Source organism: Camarhynchus parvulus, chromosome 4A (genome assembly GCF_901933205.1).
Source record: "Camarhynchus parvulus chromosome 4A, STF_HiC, whole genome shotgun sequence".
Classification (NCBI taxonomy): Eukaryota; Metazoa; Chordata; class Aves; order Passeriformes; family Thraupidae; genus Camarhynchus; species Camarhynchus parvulus.
Window position 1 is genome coordinate 10,993,576 of NC_044600.1, and position 16,663 is coordinate 11,010,238.

The following is a 16,663-nucleotide window of genomic DNA, read 5'->3' on the forward strand; positions in this document are numbered from 1 at the left end:
TTCATAAATCCCAGAGAAAAAAATCAACAAAATCAGTCAGCAATATAGCACACTATTTCTAGAACTAAGGAGTGGCTTTGGACATCCTCTCCACAAAGGCTGCAGCCTTAGTGTGAGTTTATTCACCATATGGACTGTGTCAGGCTTTGGCTTCATTTCAGTGCATCTGTAAGATGCTTCCTTAACCTCTCCTGTGTTTTTCTTCATAGCAATCGAATGAGCTTTATCTCACCAGAAAGAGACAGTATTAATTCAGCAAGAATATTTGCCAATTCAGTTTCCGGAGAAGAGGAAGAAAGTTACATTCATATGGTAATGTCATTTTCACACAGCCATCCTTTGCTTTATTCTGCTCTGTCACATTGATGGAGAATGCAGAAGTTTGTTTTCTAAGAAAAAAACGTTGAGGAGGTTTGTCCTTTGCCTTCTGGTTTGTTTCTTTTTTTTTTCAAATGATGAAATGGTTTTAAACCAAAGACACTGGGACCAATTTACAGAGAGATAAGGGAAGCCCTTTTCCTGCTCTGCAGAACTCAGCTGTTCGCCCACGAATGTTGCTGAACAGTTCCAAGAGATCACAGGGATCAGCCATATTTACATGAGAACTCATTAAGACAAAAGAAAATTAAATCTTTTCACCTTTTGAAAGTGTGCCTTGCAAAATCTCCTAGGAAATAACAGAAAGCCGTTAGTGCACTTCCTAAAGAAACACACCAAATATTGTGCAGAAACAGAACTCCCATTAAAGTCTCATTGCTTCTGCTTTGGCTGGTGGCACTAACCCCACTTCCCATCCCATGAAAGAAGAACATCTGGCTTTGTGGCTTCCTTTTTTTCATTTACTCTTTAGCCATATCTTGCAAAAGATCAGAATCTTGTTTTACTTTGAATTTTAGGTGGAAATGGATCTCAAATGCATTCATCTGAGCCAATGTCTACAGATCTGCTCCACAGTCAAAGCCCAATACCAATAGCTATAAAAATATATTGCAAAACTGACCACAGTCTCCAGGAACCATAGTTTCAAATTTTAACCCACGTCTCTACCAGACTGAAATCTGCTCAAGAGGGCAGTTCCAGTTGTAACCATTCCCTATTTGGTTTTTATGGTCTAGGAAAACCTGACATATGTTTGTCGTTATTTGTGATTTTATGAGAATAATTTTCAGTTTCTGGATTTTAACTGAATTTTCACCATTTCTTCAAATTCATTGAATGATGATATTTAAGTGGGCACCCCTGCAAATCTGAGCGTTCTGAGGGCTTGGATTGAGAAGCTGGGCACAACTCCTTCTTGATAAAATTGAGTGTAAATCAGCTCATTTTGATTTTTTGCCAGAATTATCAGAAGAAAAATGTTCTCACAATTTCTTTATCCCACAATTATCAGTGTTATGCTGTGGTTAGTAACCAAATGCACCCTTGGCTTAGACAATTATGTGGGCATGACTGTTCTCATTCACATTCTGCCAGGTGAATCTCACAGTTGTGATCCTGTTTCCTTCTAGGATCATGTTTTTAGAGCACTAAATGTTTTACTTCTTTCCTGACAGGAACACAGACAGGCCACCTCTCCATACAGTGGTGCTTTTCCATGGACAAGGAAATCTAACCTTGATTACTTAGCACTGGATTTTAACTCTGCTTCCCCATCCCCTGTGCAGAAGGTAGGAGTCATCTGAAAAACCCCACAGCCTCCTCCTTTTTGTCTGCTGGGAGGAAATCCAGACCCAGGGTTGCATTCTGCTAGGTGCCCTGAGTGCCATGATGAAGCCAGGCCTGTTTCCAGCTGGCTGTATTTGTGTCAGGCCCAAGATTAATATGATAAAAGCATGGTGAGGGTGCTGAGTGTGGCTCATAGGGATGCTCTAACATGAGCTCAGTCCAGGGTATGAGACTGCTCTGGGAAGTGCAGCCATGAGGGCTTGTGGGCCAGCAGGTTGATGCCTGCAGGATGTCTGCATGCTCCTTCATTTTCATCAAGTCTCCACAAAGCCTTTCCTGCTAGTTTTCCCAGAAATCTCTTTGCAGTAATAAGTTTGCAGCCCATGATAAATTCATGGGGTAAAACTGTACCATCTCTTATAGTCTGGCAAAATGTGCATCTTTATTCTTGCATCACCAAAACAATTTCAATTTCTTTTGCAATGCTGAGAAAATGTATTCCTTGTTCCAAAGAACTTCTAACCTTCCCAGGTGGTGGGTGGGTATGACTGCAAAGCAATGAATTGTTGTCAGCTTGGATCATTTTATGTCCTGTGTATCATTTTCCCAATCAGCCAATACTCCCAGATGCAAAAGACTCAAGACTCTTAAGCTTTCTTATTTAAACTCTCCCTGTATCTAAAATCAGTTATGTTATCCCTGCAGCAGTATCACTCAGATGAGGAGAGAACGATTATCTGCATGGAAATAGCCAGTACAGCATGTTTCCCTTGCTTGCTGTGCTGGGCTGAGTGACAGGGTGACAGATGGATAATTGTAGCAAAAGCAGGCTGTAAAGCAATGCTTTTGTCAGCTGATGTCACTGTGAGCTTCTAGGTGAAGGGAAGCAATCAAGGAACGAGGGAAAGGGAAAACAGAAAATCAAGCTAAGTTTTACTAGCACCCCTTTTCAACCTGAAAATTAAAACATTGGTTTTTTCCTCTCTGTCCCATAGAAACCTTTTCTGTCTGAGGAACAGAGAGTGGACTATGTCCAGGTAGATGAACAGAAGACTCAAGCTTTACAGAACACTAAGCAGGAATGGACAGATGAACGACAATCAAAAGTATAAAGGAAGAAGATTTGGGATCTGGAGGGTTTTTTTTTTTTGCACTGGAACCACAATGTTAATGAAGCAGCTATCACAGGAGAGCTCAAAGGCACAGAGAGTTGTAACATGCTTACAGTCTGTAGAGGCATTTTTACTGGAAACCTTTGATTTCAGCTGGAAGAAGGATGTTGAGTGAGTGAGTGGTTCACTGATGACTCAAGTAATGCATTAGCCTTTTACTGCCCCTACCAGTGTGCTCCATGGTACCATTTTCTGGCATGATTCTGCAACGAGTCATACACTTAACGTTAACAAATCCACTACAAGTTGTATTAATCTAGTTCGTCCTGCCTTCTCCTTCTGTTGCATAATTCCTAGTTGCTAAAGCTACTTTTTGGTATTCCTACAAATGCTGCAGGTGCTCGGAGTGCTTTCATGGCAACAGGCATCTGACAGGTTTTGGTGACTAATCAACTAAGGGCTAAAATACTGAAACAATAATAAGAACTTTTTGAATATATAGTGCTTAAGCAAAGAGAATTTTGAAAAATATTTTTCCCCTAGGTTTAAAATGTCTGGCTGTGAGCTGAAGCTGTCAGAACTCAAAACAGAACTATGTGCCCATGTGACTGGAATGTGTGGTCTTTGACCCTCTGGATGGTGGTCATTGTACTCAGCTTCTTCCCTCCACTGTGGCTCATACCTGTCACTTTTCTGTCTGATTCCTACTGATGTTTCCTCCCCTGTCTTGGAAAGTGTCTTCAGCACAGCACAGCTGCTCTTCTTGTAGGAGGCTGCAGCCACAAAGCTCTTGGCTGGCCAAAAAATAGAAAGGGAAGCTGTGAGCCTGTTTCTGCAAGCCTTGAGAGAACTGGCAAAGGATCAAGACTGCTTTCATCTGAACAGCAGAAGGAATGCCATTGGAATGCTGGTAGCAGTCGTCAATCTGATTGTTTCACTAGACCCACCCCAAAATAAAAAAGAGCATTAGGAAGTGCAGCGTGCTCTGGGAGGCCAGGAGCCTGCCAAAACAGGACAACAATGTGCTCACACAGCATGAGGACCTCTGGGCTCAGGAAGCTTATCTACCTTGGGACTTGTTACAGGCACTATCTCAGGATGACATGTGCGTATAGTTTATAAGATATTTAACTTTAAACACTTGGCTGTGGTCTTTATTTTACAGTGGCACACAGCCACTTGACTCATGGAAGTGGGCAGTGGTGCTGAGTGACCCACACTGGATTTGGTCTCACAGGCTTTGCTCCTGTAGGTGAGTCCCAGTAGCCATAAGAGGTCTGATCCTGTCATCAGGGACAGACAGACAGGACCCTTACAAAAGATTTCTTCTCTGACAGTGCCAATTCCCTGGCCTCCCTTCATGTGCCTCTTGTTACCACGTTGCATTGCTGTAACCTGACATCCTAAAAATTCTAATCTGCAAACAGAGGTCATAGAAATGCCATTGCAGAAACCACTGGCATGTCAAGGCTCCTCCTCAGCTTGTTCCTTACCCCCTGTGTGCTCCAATCATTCGGGCACTCTGGGAGGCCATCGCTCATCCCGTGGCAGAGGCAGCAAGCTAACAGAAACACAGCTTTCCTCCTACCTCATGAGAGCTGAAGGGCTTGCAGGTCTCACTGCTTGTTTAGCCCAGCCCCTGGGGATCTGTGGTGACCAGGATCTCACTGGGTTACCCTGCAAGAACAAGGTTCACCAGCGCCTTCACTGACTGGGGCAAACGGGGCACCCAGGCCTGCAGTGTGAAGTGTCCTGGACTAGAGCTGCTTGGAAATTGGGCTTAGTCCTGCAGGTAGCTGACCTGCTGTTCCCTCCTGCCCTGCTCCTCCCCCTCTCACCAAAGCTCTCAAATGAAAGTTGGTGTTCATAAAAATTTTGAAAATAATTCCAACTTTTCCACATACATCTTGTCTGTCTGGTGTGAAATTTAGTTTGTTAAAACCCAGCTCTTTTGTCCTCTGACTTAGCAGAGCTGGGAGCACCCATGCCCTGGGAGTGATATTGTGACAGGGGAAAGGCAGTGGAGATCTGCACCTGCACAGAGGTGTCAGAGAGAGGGAAGCAGGGAAGGGTCACAGGTACTGAGACCTTTGCCTTTCTGCTCAAAAGAATTGCCTTTCTTTCAAAGTGTGCAAATAACATGTCACTGAAAGCTCTTGGTATGTGCTGATGCACTGAAAGGGTTAAAGGACCAGGTAAAAGGCATTTTAAATTACAGACAGACAATCTCCACAAAGGGTGAGTGAAGTTATGTTCTGCTACTGCAGATCCCAGGTTGTGGAGTGATGGCAGAGCAGCCTCTGATGCGGATCAGAATCACAGATCAGCTCGTGTTTGACTGGAGTGTTTCCTTTCATGCTGTCAGAAAATCTTCTGAAGTGGAAAAACACCAAGTTATTGGAGACAACTGACTCACTTGTTATTCTAGTTTATTGTAAAAATATTTAAACTTCAACAAACCTGGCTAACAGATCATTCAAAAGTTCAGAGAAGAAAGAGCTGTATCTGGATTTCTACTCCCCTAAAAGGACATAAGCATATAGTTTGGCAGGGACTGTCCTTAGAGGAGAATGGCCCCTTTCAACTTCCCGTGTCCCCTGCGTGCCCTCACAACAGTCTTATCTTGATCAAATGCTGATCACTGGTTTCTAACTTTTGCTTTTAACTTAGAGCTAAGTTTGAGGGTCTATTCTGATTTTTCTTGTAATGTCCTTTTTTACCAGCTGCTGCAGGGCCCATGAGATACATTCTTGTGCAGGTACAACACATGAAACAGGAGCAATTAAAAAATACTGGGGAAAAAAATTTAAAAGCAGAACAGTCTTTCTCAAAGGCTTTTTTTTTTCCTTTTTTTTTGGTCAAATTCTAATACTTCAAAGAGGGTAAAGAGGAGCAGGATGGTGGGAGGATGGCAAAGCCAAATCTGCTGTGGCCACCTCATCACTAAGGATTTGGGTGTGAGGGGAGCTGCAGTGGACAGGACTGACAAACCTGTGGGCCAGTACCCATAGAGCAAACTGCTGGCAGTGGGGGAGTGTTACAGAGCAAAAAGGAGTTACTCTTCAGTTAAGTCTGTTCTTAAATCCTAATCCCTTGGCTAAGAAGGAGAGAAAACCTGAAAACTGAGTCAGCTTTTGACAGTGTCGTGTCTGAAAATATAGCCCAGACCAGAGCCCTTGGTTAGTACTGGCTCTGGGGCCAGCCAGGCACACTCCTGATGGTGTTCTCTTTTGGACATGGGTCTGTTACTTGCATGTACTTTTTCCAAAAGTGTGGTGAGAGCTGATGCAGAGAGATGCTCTGCACCTGAATGAGCACAGAGTGGCCAGTGGTCCTTAGCAAACTCTGCTGAGGGAATTGGTACTGCCCAGCCCAGGTATTGTAGTGCCTTCTCCACACTGCTGGGGCCTCTCATTAAAAATAGGGGGAGCACTAAATGAGCAGAACTGTTCTGGTTTAATTGGAAATGTCACCTTGTGGAGCTGCTGGAGGAAGCTTGGTTGCAGGATGACGTGGAAAACAACCAAGCTCAATGGTTTGAGTCCTGTGGTTATTGTTGGGTTCCCCCCACTGATGTGTTTAATATGGCCTTACTCTCTCCTTCAATGACTGCATATCTGACCAAGGCATAGCAGGTCCACAACTCATTTGCTTTTTGGACTAAACTGCATTTCATATTTCTAATTCCTTTATGACAGGAGGCAGCATTAATTTCCTTACTGGCAGAAATAAACAACCTGAGAAATGCCAGCAGCCATGTAACTGGAGCAAGGTGTTTTCAGCCAGCTCACTTTGCCAGTGGTAGCACCTGCTTTCTTCATTGTCACTAACTACATCCTAGATGTAGATTTTGGAGTTGCATTCACTTGCAGTAATTCAGAAGTTCAGTAATTCAAAGACCATCAGATGCTGTGATGAGAACGAAGTACAGGGCAATGCCTTCCCTTTGTCCCCCTGTTCTGCAAAACTTGCTCAGGTTTAAAAAAAATGAAAGCCACCAAAATAGCAGACATTTGCCATGTCAAAGCCAGGATATTTTTTGTTTTCAAATAACAATAAACTTTTTCTTGTGCAAATGAAGCATTATACATTTTTTTGTATTTGTAAATCTGTGGGGAAGCATTAAACAGTCATCTCTGTTACGAAGGGACAAGTCATTGCTAGAGGGAAGGGGCTCACCTTCCTCATGTTTCATTGTAATGTTTGGTGTATATATTTGCACATTGAACTGTATCTTTTTTCTAATAAATTAATATAAAAGGTAGCTGTGGTCTTTAATTATTTTGGTAAGTGAAGGTGCTGATGGGATAAGCTCCCACATCTTTAATTTCATGCTTTTTCCATTTTTAAATTCTCCTATTAGGCAGTGACTTGTTCATATAAAATATTTGGATGCAAGTTCAAACAAATTTGCAAACAAATGTCATATGTCTGTGTATCAGGGAGATTATTTGCAGAGTAACAAAGAACTGTGAAGAGTTGACTTGGACTGATGTCAGTGTCCTCCTGGGACAGGGAGAGCTGCAGTCCCCTGGTCCCAGCCACAGCCAAGGGGCAGGAAGGGGCCACAGCTCGTGACCAACCAAGCACAAATTTATTCAGCACATGCTCCAGGCTTGGATACAAAGGCTGGTTGTTATTTAACCTGGTCTTTTAATTGCTCTGTGCTGGGCAGTGTAGTTGCTGGTAATACAATTTCCACATGCAGCAAGCTGGGAATGTGGGATCCTTTCAATGTGCACATCTTGGGGTTTGGAAGCTGAAACAAGGCAATCCATGGGTGCAGAGCTGAGCAAGCCTTGCTGCTAACAAGCCAGGTAGTTTGGAAATAGTTTATTTATTGCTTCAGGCAAGTGCCACTTTTGGATCTGCATGCTTTGTAATCTGGCTGGAGACACAGCATGGGGATGGAGGGAGGTGAGTGCTTGGAGAGCCCTGATGGAAACTTGGCTGCTCAGCTCAAGACACACAGACACGTGTGGCTCAGATAAGCCCTCGCCTGCAGCCCTGATAGAAGGGAAGTCCGTGACATTTTGTGTTTGGTCTTCAAGGGAGGGCAGGTCAGACAAATAAAAGGTCAGATAAAGTCTGACTGACGTTTCACAGCTCTTCCGTGAGCTCTGCCCAGCAGAAATGGCAAAAGCTCTTTCACCAGGGAGCATTTCCCAGAAAAGAGACCTCCCTCAATGCCCCTCCTCCCAGAGCCTTGGAGGGAAACAACTGTCAAAAAACAACTGCATCAGCCCTGCCACCATGGGGTGAGCCAGGAAGCTCTCAGACCACACCTCCACGCAAAGTACTTTACTGATTGGATAATAATAACAACAATAATGTGAAAAAACTGACAGCAAAATGTCTGGATATGTAAGCACTTGGCTCTATAGAGGCTGGCCTCTCTAGTTGCATCTGCAATTTCAAACCACATCCAATATTTCCCTGAAGCAAAAAGCCACAGAGCAGCCAGCCAGGTGACAAAAGCAGGTTATCTTCATGGGGTGTGAAAAACAAACCTCTCCAAAAAGGCAGTAATTCCCCATCATAGAACCATAGGATATACCTTGAGTTGGAAGAGACCCACAACAAACACTGAAGTCCAGCTCCAGGTCCTGCACAGCACAGCCCCAAGGATCACATCATGTGCCTCAGAGCATTGTCCAAACTCCTCTTGAGCTCTGGCAGGCTGAGTGCTGTGACCATTTCCTTACAGAGGCTGTTCCAGTGCTCACCCTCTGGGTGAGGAGCCTTTTTCTCATATCCAAGCTCTCAGCCCAGCACTTTTTTGTCTCCTCAACTCTTCTGGTTACAGTGCAATTGCTTTGGTATTTTTTAGCCAGAGCTGCTCAGGAGAGGATCTGCCTTAGAAACAGGCATTCCTTCATAGTCCTTGGGCTCTGTATCAGCTCAACACAACTGTAGTGATAGCTCATTTCTCTCCAGGAGATCTCCAAGAATTTTGGCAACAGAGCCATACTTTACTTCCAATTTTCCATGTGGCTTTTGCAGGACAGTGACTTCCCCCAGGCCAGAGGCAGTAGCAGAAACAACACTGAATTTCTGGGGTCTTAGTCCTGCATTTTTGCTAGCAACTTATGCAGGCTTCACACTGTGTTTTGACAGGTCTTAAGATCTGCATTTCCCCATCAAACAGCATCTAAAGCTCCTCTTCCAGTTGTTTAGGACAGAGAGTGCAGAGGGACTCAGCTATTGGGTTATACATATTTATGGGAGCACACTGGGAGCCAGGGGTACCACATCCAGCACAAACAAAGGATGCACTGGCACAGGCTCAGCCCATTCCCACCTGGGGAGCTGATCCCAGGCCCTGTTGTAATGCAGGAGGGAGCAGGGAGCAACCCAACCTTTCATTCACTGTCTTGTTTTGTTCTACTTTGATTTTCCTTTCACATCCAATTTTAGCATAAGCTCATCGTTAAACAGCCCCAGCATCCTGCTCTGACAGCTTTGGGATCTTGGCATATCCATCACTGTGTAAGAGCCTGAAAAGCCCTTGCTCTCGGGTGGGCTCACACTGAGGCCTTAAAGCTTGGAGCAATCTGAGGGGGTGTTTTCATGGCATGTGTTTGTGGTGGTTGTTGCAGTTCAGTTTTGCTCCTTCGTTCAGAAATTCCATTCCTTGTCAGGAGTTCAGCTTCTTGGAAGTGCCTCTGACTGCTGCTATCTTCACATGGCTGGCTTTGCCACTGCTGCTGCCATTTCTTAGCATCCTTCCACCATGAGCAGCATGGGGGAGACCTGCTGTGTATTTTCCCTCACAAGGGGAAAACCACAGACCCCTCCCATGAAGAATCCTTTCTGCCACCTGCTCCAGGAGACTGTCACTCTGCCAGCATCTTGGTTTTCTCTGGGAAGCCACAGAGTGTTTTCTAGAGTTACACAACAGAGAAAAGGACAAGACATCAAATAGAGGCAGCACTGGCAGGTGTCTGCAAGCACTTGAGGAGGTGCCAGAAGGCAAATAGAGCTTTTTCCTTTAAATTTCCAGATCAAAATTCAGGACAAGCTTTAAGTACAACCTTTTATATAGCCTGAAAGAGAGAATTCCTCTACAGAAAGACATGGAGGATTGAGCAACACAGGAATTCATTAAATCCCCAAGGTCTCCATAACTCTTCCTTGTTTCTGTTTAGCATTAATGTGGCTTTCAGGAAGCAGCCAAGCTTATCAGGCAAAGGGAGACAAAGTTTACAGGAGGAGTCCCAGTGGGGCTTGTGTGCCCCTACTGCAGTGGCATCCAGCTGATTTCCCAGCCACCAGCCCCAGTTTGGAGCTGTTCCCCTTCCCACCTGAGCTGCCTGAGGACATCCCCAGCCAAGGGCTGTGACAGGCTGTGCCCAGGTGCAGACAGCCCCAGGAGGGCTGCAGGGACAGACTGACCCTCTCCTGCCTCCTGCTGCTGCTGTTCCCCTGACAGGCAGCCTCACACCCACAGGGCTGTGCCCAGGCCCCTTGGGGCCCCAAAAATCCAGAGGCTGAGAGATTTGCCCTCGGCCACAGGAGCAGGTGACTCAGTCATATCTTAGGGTATGTTCATTTAGACTATGAACAATTTATTTTAAAGCACTGAGCAAGCCCAGTGTACTGACCCTGGCAAAGGAAGTTCCCCCAGAATGGTAAGGGCTTCCCAGAAGAAAACTGATCTGGCTTTTGGTGTAAATTTCATGCATGAAGATGAGGCAGGCAACAGGACAGCAAGGCAGGCTGTTTACAGTTCAAAACAATAGATGTCTTCTTAAAAGTGTTTTTAAATAAAAAAATAGAAGATTCATCATTTCTTTGGTTTAACTTCCTCCACAGTTAGTCAGAAATCATCAGGAAACGGCACCGAAGGAAATCCGTCCCGTTCTGCCTGCTCAGCACAAGGAATGTGCTCACCCCAGGACAGGGGAGGGGGGGCTCTGCCCTTCAGAGCTGAGCAACTCACCAGAGACAGATCAGGAGGGAACTTGCATGACATGGAAAGACAAAATGACAGGGAGAAAAAATAAAGATGCATTTCCACAATCAGCACACCCAGAATCTGACTTTTGCACCAAATTAAAATTTGGAATAGCCAGAAATGTCAGTAATTCTTTTTTCCATGTTTATATTTGGGGGAAAAAAAACCCAAGACGAATGGCCCTTAGCTATGGACATTATCTGTCTTCCCAGAGTCCAAAACCATCTCAGCCACCACTGGTGGCTATTGCTTAAGCAGAGAGTGGGGGAGCTCATCACCATGGCTGGTTATTAGAAAAAAGCAATCACAGCACAAAGTATATTCCATGACTACTGAAAGTCTTTGCCAGCGCCAAGTGCTTTCGTTCACCAAAGTATTTTCCTTTTTTCCTTCCCTCTGCTGTTGGGGTGATGGCCACCAGGCCATGCATGATGTGAACAGCAGGTAAGGATTCTCTCTAGACCTTTTGGAGGACAGATATTTGCATGCTTTCTGAGCCAAAATAAAAGGTGATGGTTTGGGATGTGGAAGTTTTGTTCCCCTGAGCTCCTACCCACTGGAGCCTTGGGCAAAGCTGAGGGGAAATGCCCCTTCTCATAAAGGGCATTTTTCATCAACTGCTTGGTAACTGTTCCCAGCCCCACAGTGTCCACTGCCAAGGTCCATGATGTCCAGTCTTGCTTCTACCAAGGCTGAGCAACCCAACGTGGATTTATCAAAGCCAGAATTTCTGGTGTGGGTTGTTGTTTGTGCCACCAAGTTAGACACACAGGACAGAGCTCAAGGACACCCTTCAGGCAGGGCTCACCTCCTCCTCCTCCCCATGTCTCAGGCTGTCAGACACCTTCCTTATGTGCTTCTTCTTCACTTCACAGCCCATCTGAAAGACTCCCAGCCCTGAGGGGCTGCCAGTAGAACAGTACATGCTGGAACTGAAAAGCAAGCAGACCTCTATCTCTATAAAAGATTTTTATCTCTGTAATGTGTAGCTATATATAGCTTGAGGACACATCTATGTATATAGTCTCAAGAAGCAGAAGGCATCTGTCTCTTACACTGGGACACAGAGGCATGTGGGGGCTGGCCTGGAGCTGCACTGTTCCTCAGGGAAGAGCAGAGTTTCCATTTCTGTGCCTGCCTGGCTGCCCAGGGCCTGCTCTGCCATGCCTGTGCACACCAGAACTTTGGAGGCCATGCCCACCCCAGCAGCTCCCTGTGCTGCCTGGGAAAGGGACAGGAAAACGCCAGTTTTCCCTGTCACCATCCCTGTGCAGAGCTGCCCAGGGGCAGTGTGACCACCACCAGCAGCTTGTGCTGTGACAGGGATAGTGCAAAACTCCAGCCATGGTGACTTCAGTTTTCAACTGCATTTATTGTCATGGGAAATGTGCTCTCTCTGCTCTCAGTGCCGTGTGGGTCTGAGCCCATGCTGTGGCTCCTGGGGTCAGGCTTTAAGGAACAGTTAAGACAAATAAGGTGCAGCCTCCTGTAACATCTCTGCTCCTGATGAGGTCAGTGAGGGATGGCTACAGCCAGGTTCACTCCTAGCAGTTCCCATGCTGTCTGTGAGATCCATTGCAATATTGGTCATGGGGTTTGGTTTGCTAGCAGTGGCCACTACTGCAGAACTGGGATGGCACTGGTGACACCAACTCTGCAGCTCCACCAGCAGTGCCAGTTCTGCTGTCACAGGGTTCTGGCACACAGCAAGGCAGAGGGGTGAGCACTGCATGAGCTGGAAATGCCTTGGTACAAACATCTCCCCTCCAGTGCCTCGGGCTCCTTGTCCCAGGGAGATAACCAGCAGTATCAGGCTGTGCCCAGGCAGAGCAGGGTGCACCGGCCACGGGTGGGAATCTGCCAACACCCAGAGCCTTTAAGGTGGAAGGGCCCCAAGCTGCACCATGGCTGTCCACCCCATGACAGTTTTGCATGCAGGAATCTGTTCAGTCCCTGTTTTTGTAATTTTTGCCATGTTTTACCTTCTGAAGCAGGCAGAAAACTCTCCATGTTAATGTAGTTGCCTTTACCCTCTGGCATAGGCACTTGTGCGGTTGCTGGATGGTTTCCCAGACACCCCATGGTGGGTGGTGTTCCTAGGCCAGACTCAGAGATATCCAAGTCCCAGGAACACCCACCACAGTTAATCCTGGTCTGATTGGGGCCCATTGTCCCCCACTCCAAACCCATGACCTCCAGGGCTGGGTGGCACCCTGGTGAAGGATGGCCCAGCTGATGGTGTTTGCAATGAACACCCTCTCTGGCTGCCTCTGCAGCCCTCACAGCCCCAGGCCCTTCTCAGCTGCTGCCCTAAGAAGAAAGTGATGCCATTTCCTTCACAAGCTCAATTCCCAGGCAGCCCTGCTGTGGCCACACTGCCACTATCAGTTCTCAAGTGAGGTTTTGCTGCTCCCCCCTTGCAGGGACACAGAAACTACCATCACCTTCTCTGTGCACTTTCTGCTGGATGCAGAAAAAGACTCTTTCCATGACACTGCAGAGCCCAGTGCCTGTGACTGCATTGCCCTGTAACACCAATCACACCACTGTGTGAGGAATGGAAGGCTCATCCATCACTAAGATGCTGTGTGTGCTTGCAAACTAAACCCCACACTTGGATTCATCAGAGAAAATCTGTCAGAACGGGGGATTCATGGGGGGTTGCCAGTACTCCCTTTCTGGTTTTGCTGATTAATTTTATACACAGAAGGAGAATTCTTGCAAAAAACAAGACTGGGGTTGTGCTGTGATGTTTAAGGGTGTAGGTATGATGAAACCCAGGGGAAGAGCGGATATTGTTGAATAGGCATGATGGTGTAGTTGGAAACTAAGCAAATGGCTTTTCAGCAAACAAATATCTGTCACTGCCTGCACACTCTCAGCCTGCACAACCTTAACTTCAAAAACAATAGGAGCCAAAGCAACTGATTGTAATGCAAAGGCCACTTCATAGCTGTGAAAGTAATAACAACAGGCAGCTAATAAACATTTTCATTTTAGCTGATCACAAAGAAAGGTGAAATAAACCCATGCTTACTGAGAGCAAAGCACATGCACAGGCTTGTGCTGTTAACATGTGTGTTCCACACTTTGGAAATGTGCAGGAAATTTGGCCACAGGGCTTTCAGCAGCAGCCAGAGCATCCTTGTGCCAGCTGCCCATGGAGCACAGGGCACTGGCCTGTGCTCAGCATTCTTGTGCCCTGAAACATGTCCAGCCCTCGATATTTTTTCCCTCCCAGGCAATGTGGTCGATAACAAAACTTCACCTCTCTAGCGATGAAACCAGTGAAACCAGCTATTTTATAGCTGATACTTGGTACACCCATGCTCACCTCTGGGATGATGATGGCTGGTGTAAAAAGAAGGGAAGAGCACAGAAAGGAACGTGGCACTGTCTGCTTGGCTGACTTTCTAAAAATACCATGCTCAGCTCTCTCATCTGCACACTCAGCACAGCAGCTTCTCCCAACCCTGCCAGGCTGATGGGATCTGATTCTCAACATTTTCCTGTAAGATCACACACCATCCATCCTCTCTCCAGTAATTCTTGAGCCCACTGCCCACCTTATTTTCAAATAAGTAAATGTCTTGCTTGCAAATTTTGTGAGAGCAGGTAATCAGGCTGAAAAAAAACCCAAAAGAGGCAAGAGAATGAATTAAACTCTGTGAAAAAAACTCAGGAGTTGGTGTCTATTAGAGACCAGAAAATCCACTCTTCACTTAAGGTTTCTCTCTCATGTGGATTCACTGGTGCTTAGTAAAGCATGAACTTCCATTTGAGTTCTTCCTGTGGTTAGAACACTCGCAGTGTGTGGCTTCTCTGATGTCTTTTAAGCAACAGAGTTGTGCTGCAGCCTTGGAGAACTCAGTCTGCCAGTCCCCCAGCATAAACCCATAGAAAATTATCCCTTCATTTATTTATTAGTTCTGTGGCACATGGGGCTGCTTGGTGGATGCAGCATTTCCCACAGAGCAGGCAAAAGGACAAGTGGCAAAGGCAGGTTGTGTTCAGTGGGAGCCACTCCATCTGACAGTACCTGCTGCAACACCAGCTCAGGCTCCTTCCTCTACTGTGACCAGCATGTCATTGTCTCCAGAGCCTCTCAGTGAACACCCAGTTTTGGTTAAATTCTTAGTGCTTGTGCTAAATTCTAAATTCAAATATCTTTATTTGGTTTATTTGAGTTTGTATAGAAAAAATTAGTCCCACATTAAAAAAAAAATCCATCTCTTGGACAATTTTGAAACCACTGTGTTTCAATGTCATTGACTTGCTGTTCATTCTATCAGCAAGGTATTGCAAACAAGGATTTCAATTTCAAAATACTTGTAATTCTACTGTTTGCATCTAATTCTGTATCTCCCTTTCAGGATCAGCTTTTCAGAGGTTTGTGAGCACTCAGTAACACAGTGAGATGCCTTGATGACATCTCACAAGTGCCTAAGCTCATTTGGCCAAGCCTTTTTCTGGTTCGTTCAGGGGTTTTTTTTGTTTTGTTTTGGTTTGGTTTGGGTTTTTTTTTGCAAGTCTAGATAAAAGGTATGTGCTGCCCTTATCTTCCATTTCACTGACACACTTAAGGAACTGAAATGGAAGATTTTCCTTTATAAGCATCTGCAGCTTTGTCCCTCTTTATTCCTGCTTAGCCAAATGTCTCATTTTTATTGTTATTTTTTGTCCCCATTTATTTCTTTGGTAGGAAACTAATGCCTGATGGACTGTAATTTCCAGGAGTGCTTTAAACTGACTTTAACACAAGATTGATTTCCATTGGCAGTGTTATAATTTTTTGGAGGCTGTGCTGCTAGCTCCTTCCTCTGTTGCCATGGCACAGCCTCCCCACACACACACCCAGATTCTTCTTCCCCAAGCCAGGTATGTTCCTTTTCCTTGGCAGGGATGGAAACATTGGGAATCTACTTTGATAATTTGATTATGCTGATGATTTTAGCTTTCTTGCTTCTGCAGGTTTTATTGGGTCTATAGTTAAAATGATGAGTGTAAGGGCAGGGAATGGCTCTCGTGCTCCTGACCAAGGGTTCTCCAAGGCGCAATCTCTGAGGTTTCCAAATAGCTCCAGCACCTGCATCACACCTTGTCTTATCACCCCAAGTCCCCTCTCACAGACGGGCCCCTGGAATGAACCCCAAGGTGATGGAAACAATGAATGAGTGCACTGGTCATCTGTCAACCCAGACCCTCTGAAGTGTTTGGAGCAGGGCAGCCATGCCATTTCCTCAGGTTTATTACAATTACACCTCCTTAAGTGTCTGCTAACGCCAGCAGTGACTGTGTGCATCAGAATTGCTCAGTGGACACACACACAGACACACACAGACACACACACACACACACACACATATGGTTCTGGAAAATAAACAGGGTTTGTCCTGGGACAGTCCCAAAGCCAAAACTGAGCCCTCCCCCCTTAAACCAAGACTAATCTTCCAAGCCTAAGCCTCTATCCTGAATTTGTATGATACCATACTCAGATCCTGCTTTTCAAAACCCTTCTCATAAACCTACTCAGAAAGTAACAGACCAAACCAGGAATAATTATATTACACCAATTACATCATATTGTAGTATTTACTTTATTTTCCCTTTTAAAAAAACATTGAATTGTAATGTTAAACAGAGAAGTCAGGCAAAGGAGACTTCCATGAACCTTGGTCAATTGCTCAGTAGACAGAACCAGAACAGCTTCTTCACCAAACATAAACTCTTTCACAGGGAAGTACTTCAGAAATAAATCAGAAATCTTCTCAAATCTGTTGTTATTGACAGCCATACACCTGCAAAGAACACAAGGAGCCTAAGGGTAGGAACAGCAACCAGCTGCTGCAACGGGAGCCACAGCAGTTCTGCCTTTCTGCCTCCCAGCATTTTTTGCAACTGTGGCATAACTCCAGATTAGTTTTTCCTT

At 45.4% G+C, this 16,663-nt stretch overlaps 1 protein-coding gene across 2 annotated transcripts in view; it reads left to right on the forward strand.

The window, feature by feature from the left end:
- The window catches only part of GAB3 (GRB2 associated binding protein 3), a 64,334-nt gene extending 58,442 nt beyond the window's left edge, over positions 1-5,892 (forward strand). For both annotated transcript variants that reach the window (XM_030967879.1, XM_030967880.1), the window contains exons 8-10: positions 210-312; positions 1,554-1,667; positions 2,661-5,892. In XM_030967879.1, the coding sequence (XP_030823739.1) occupies positions 210-312; positions 1,554-1,667; positions 2,661-2,777 (334 nt within the window). In that variant the 3' untranslated portion in view covers positions 2,778-5,892. The remainder of the gene's footprint in view (positions 1-209; positions 313-1,553; positions 1,668-2,660) is intronic.
- The last annotated feature ends 10,771 nt before the right edge of the window (positions 5,893-16,663 follow it).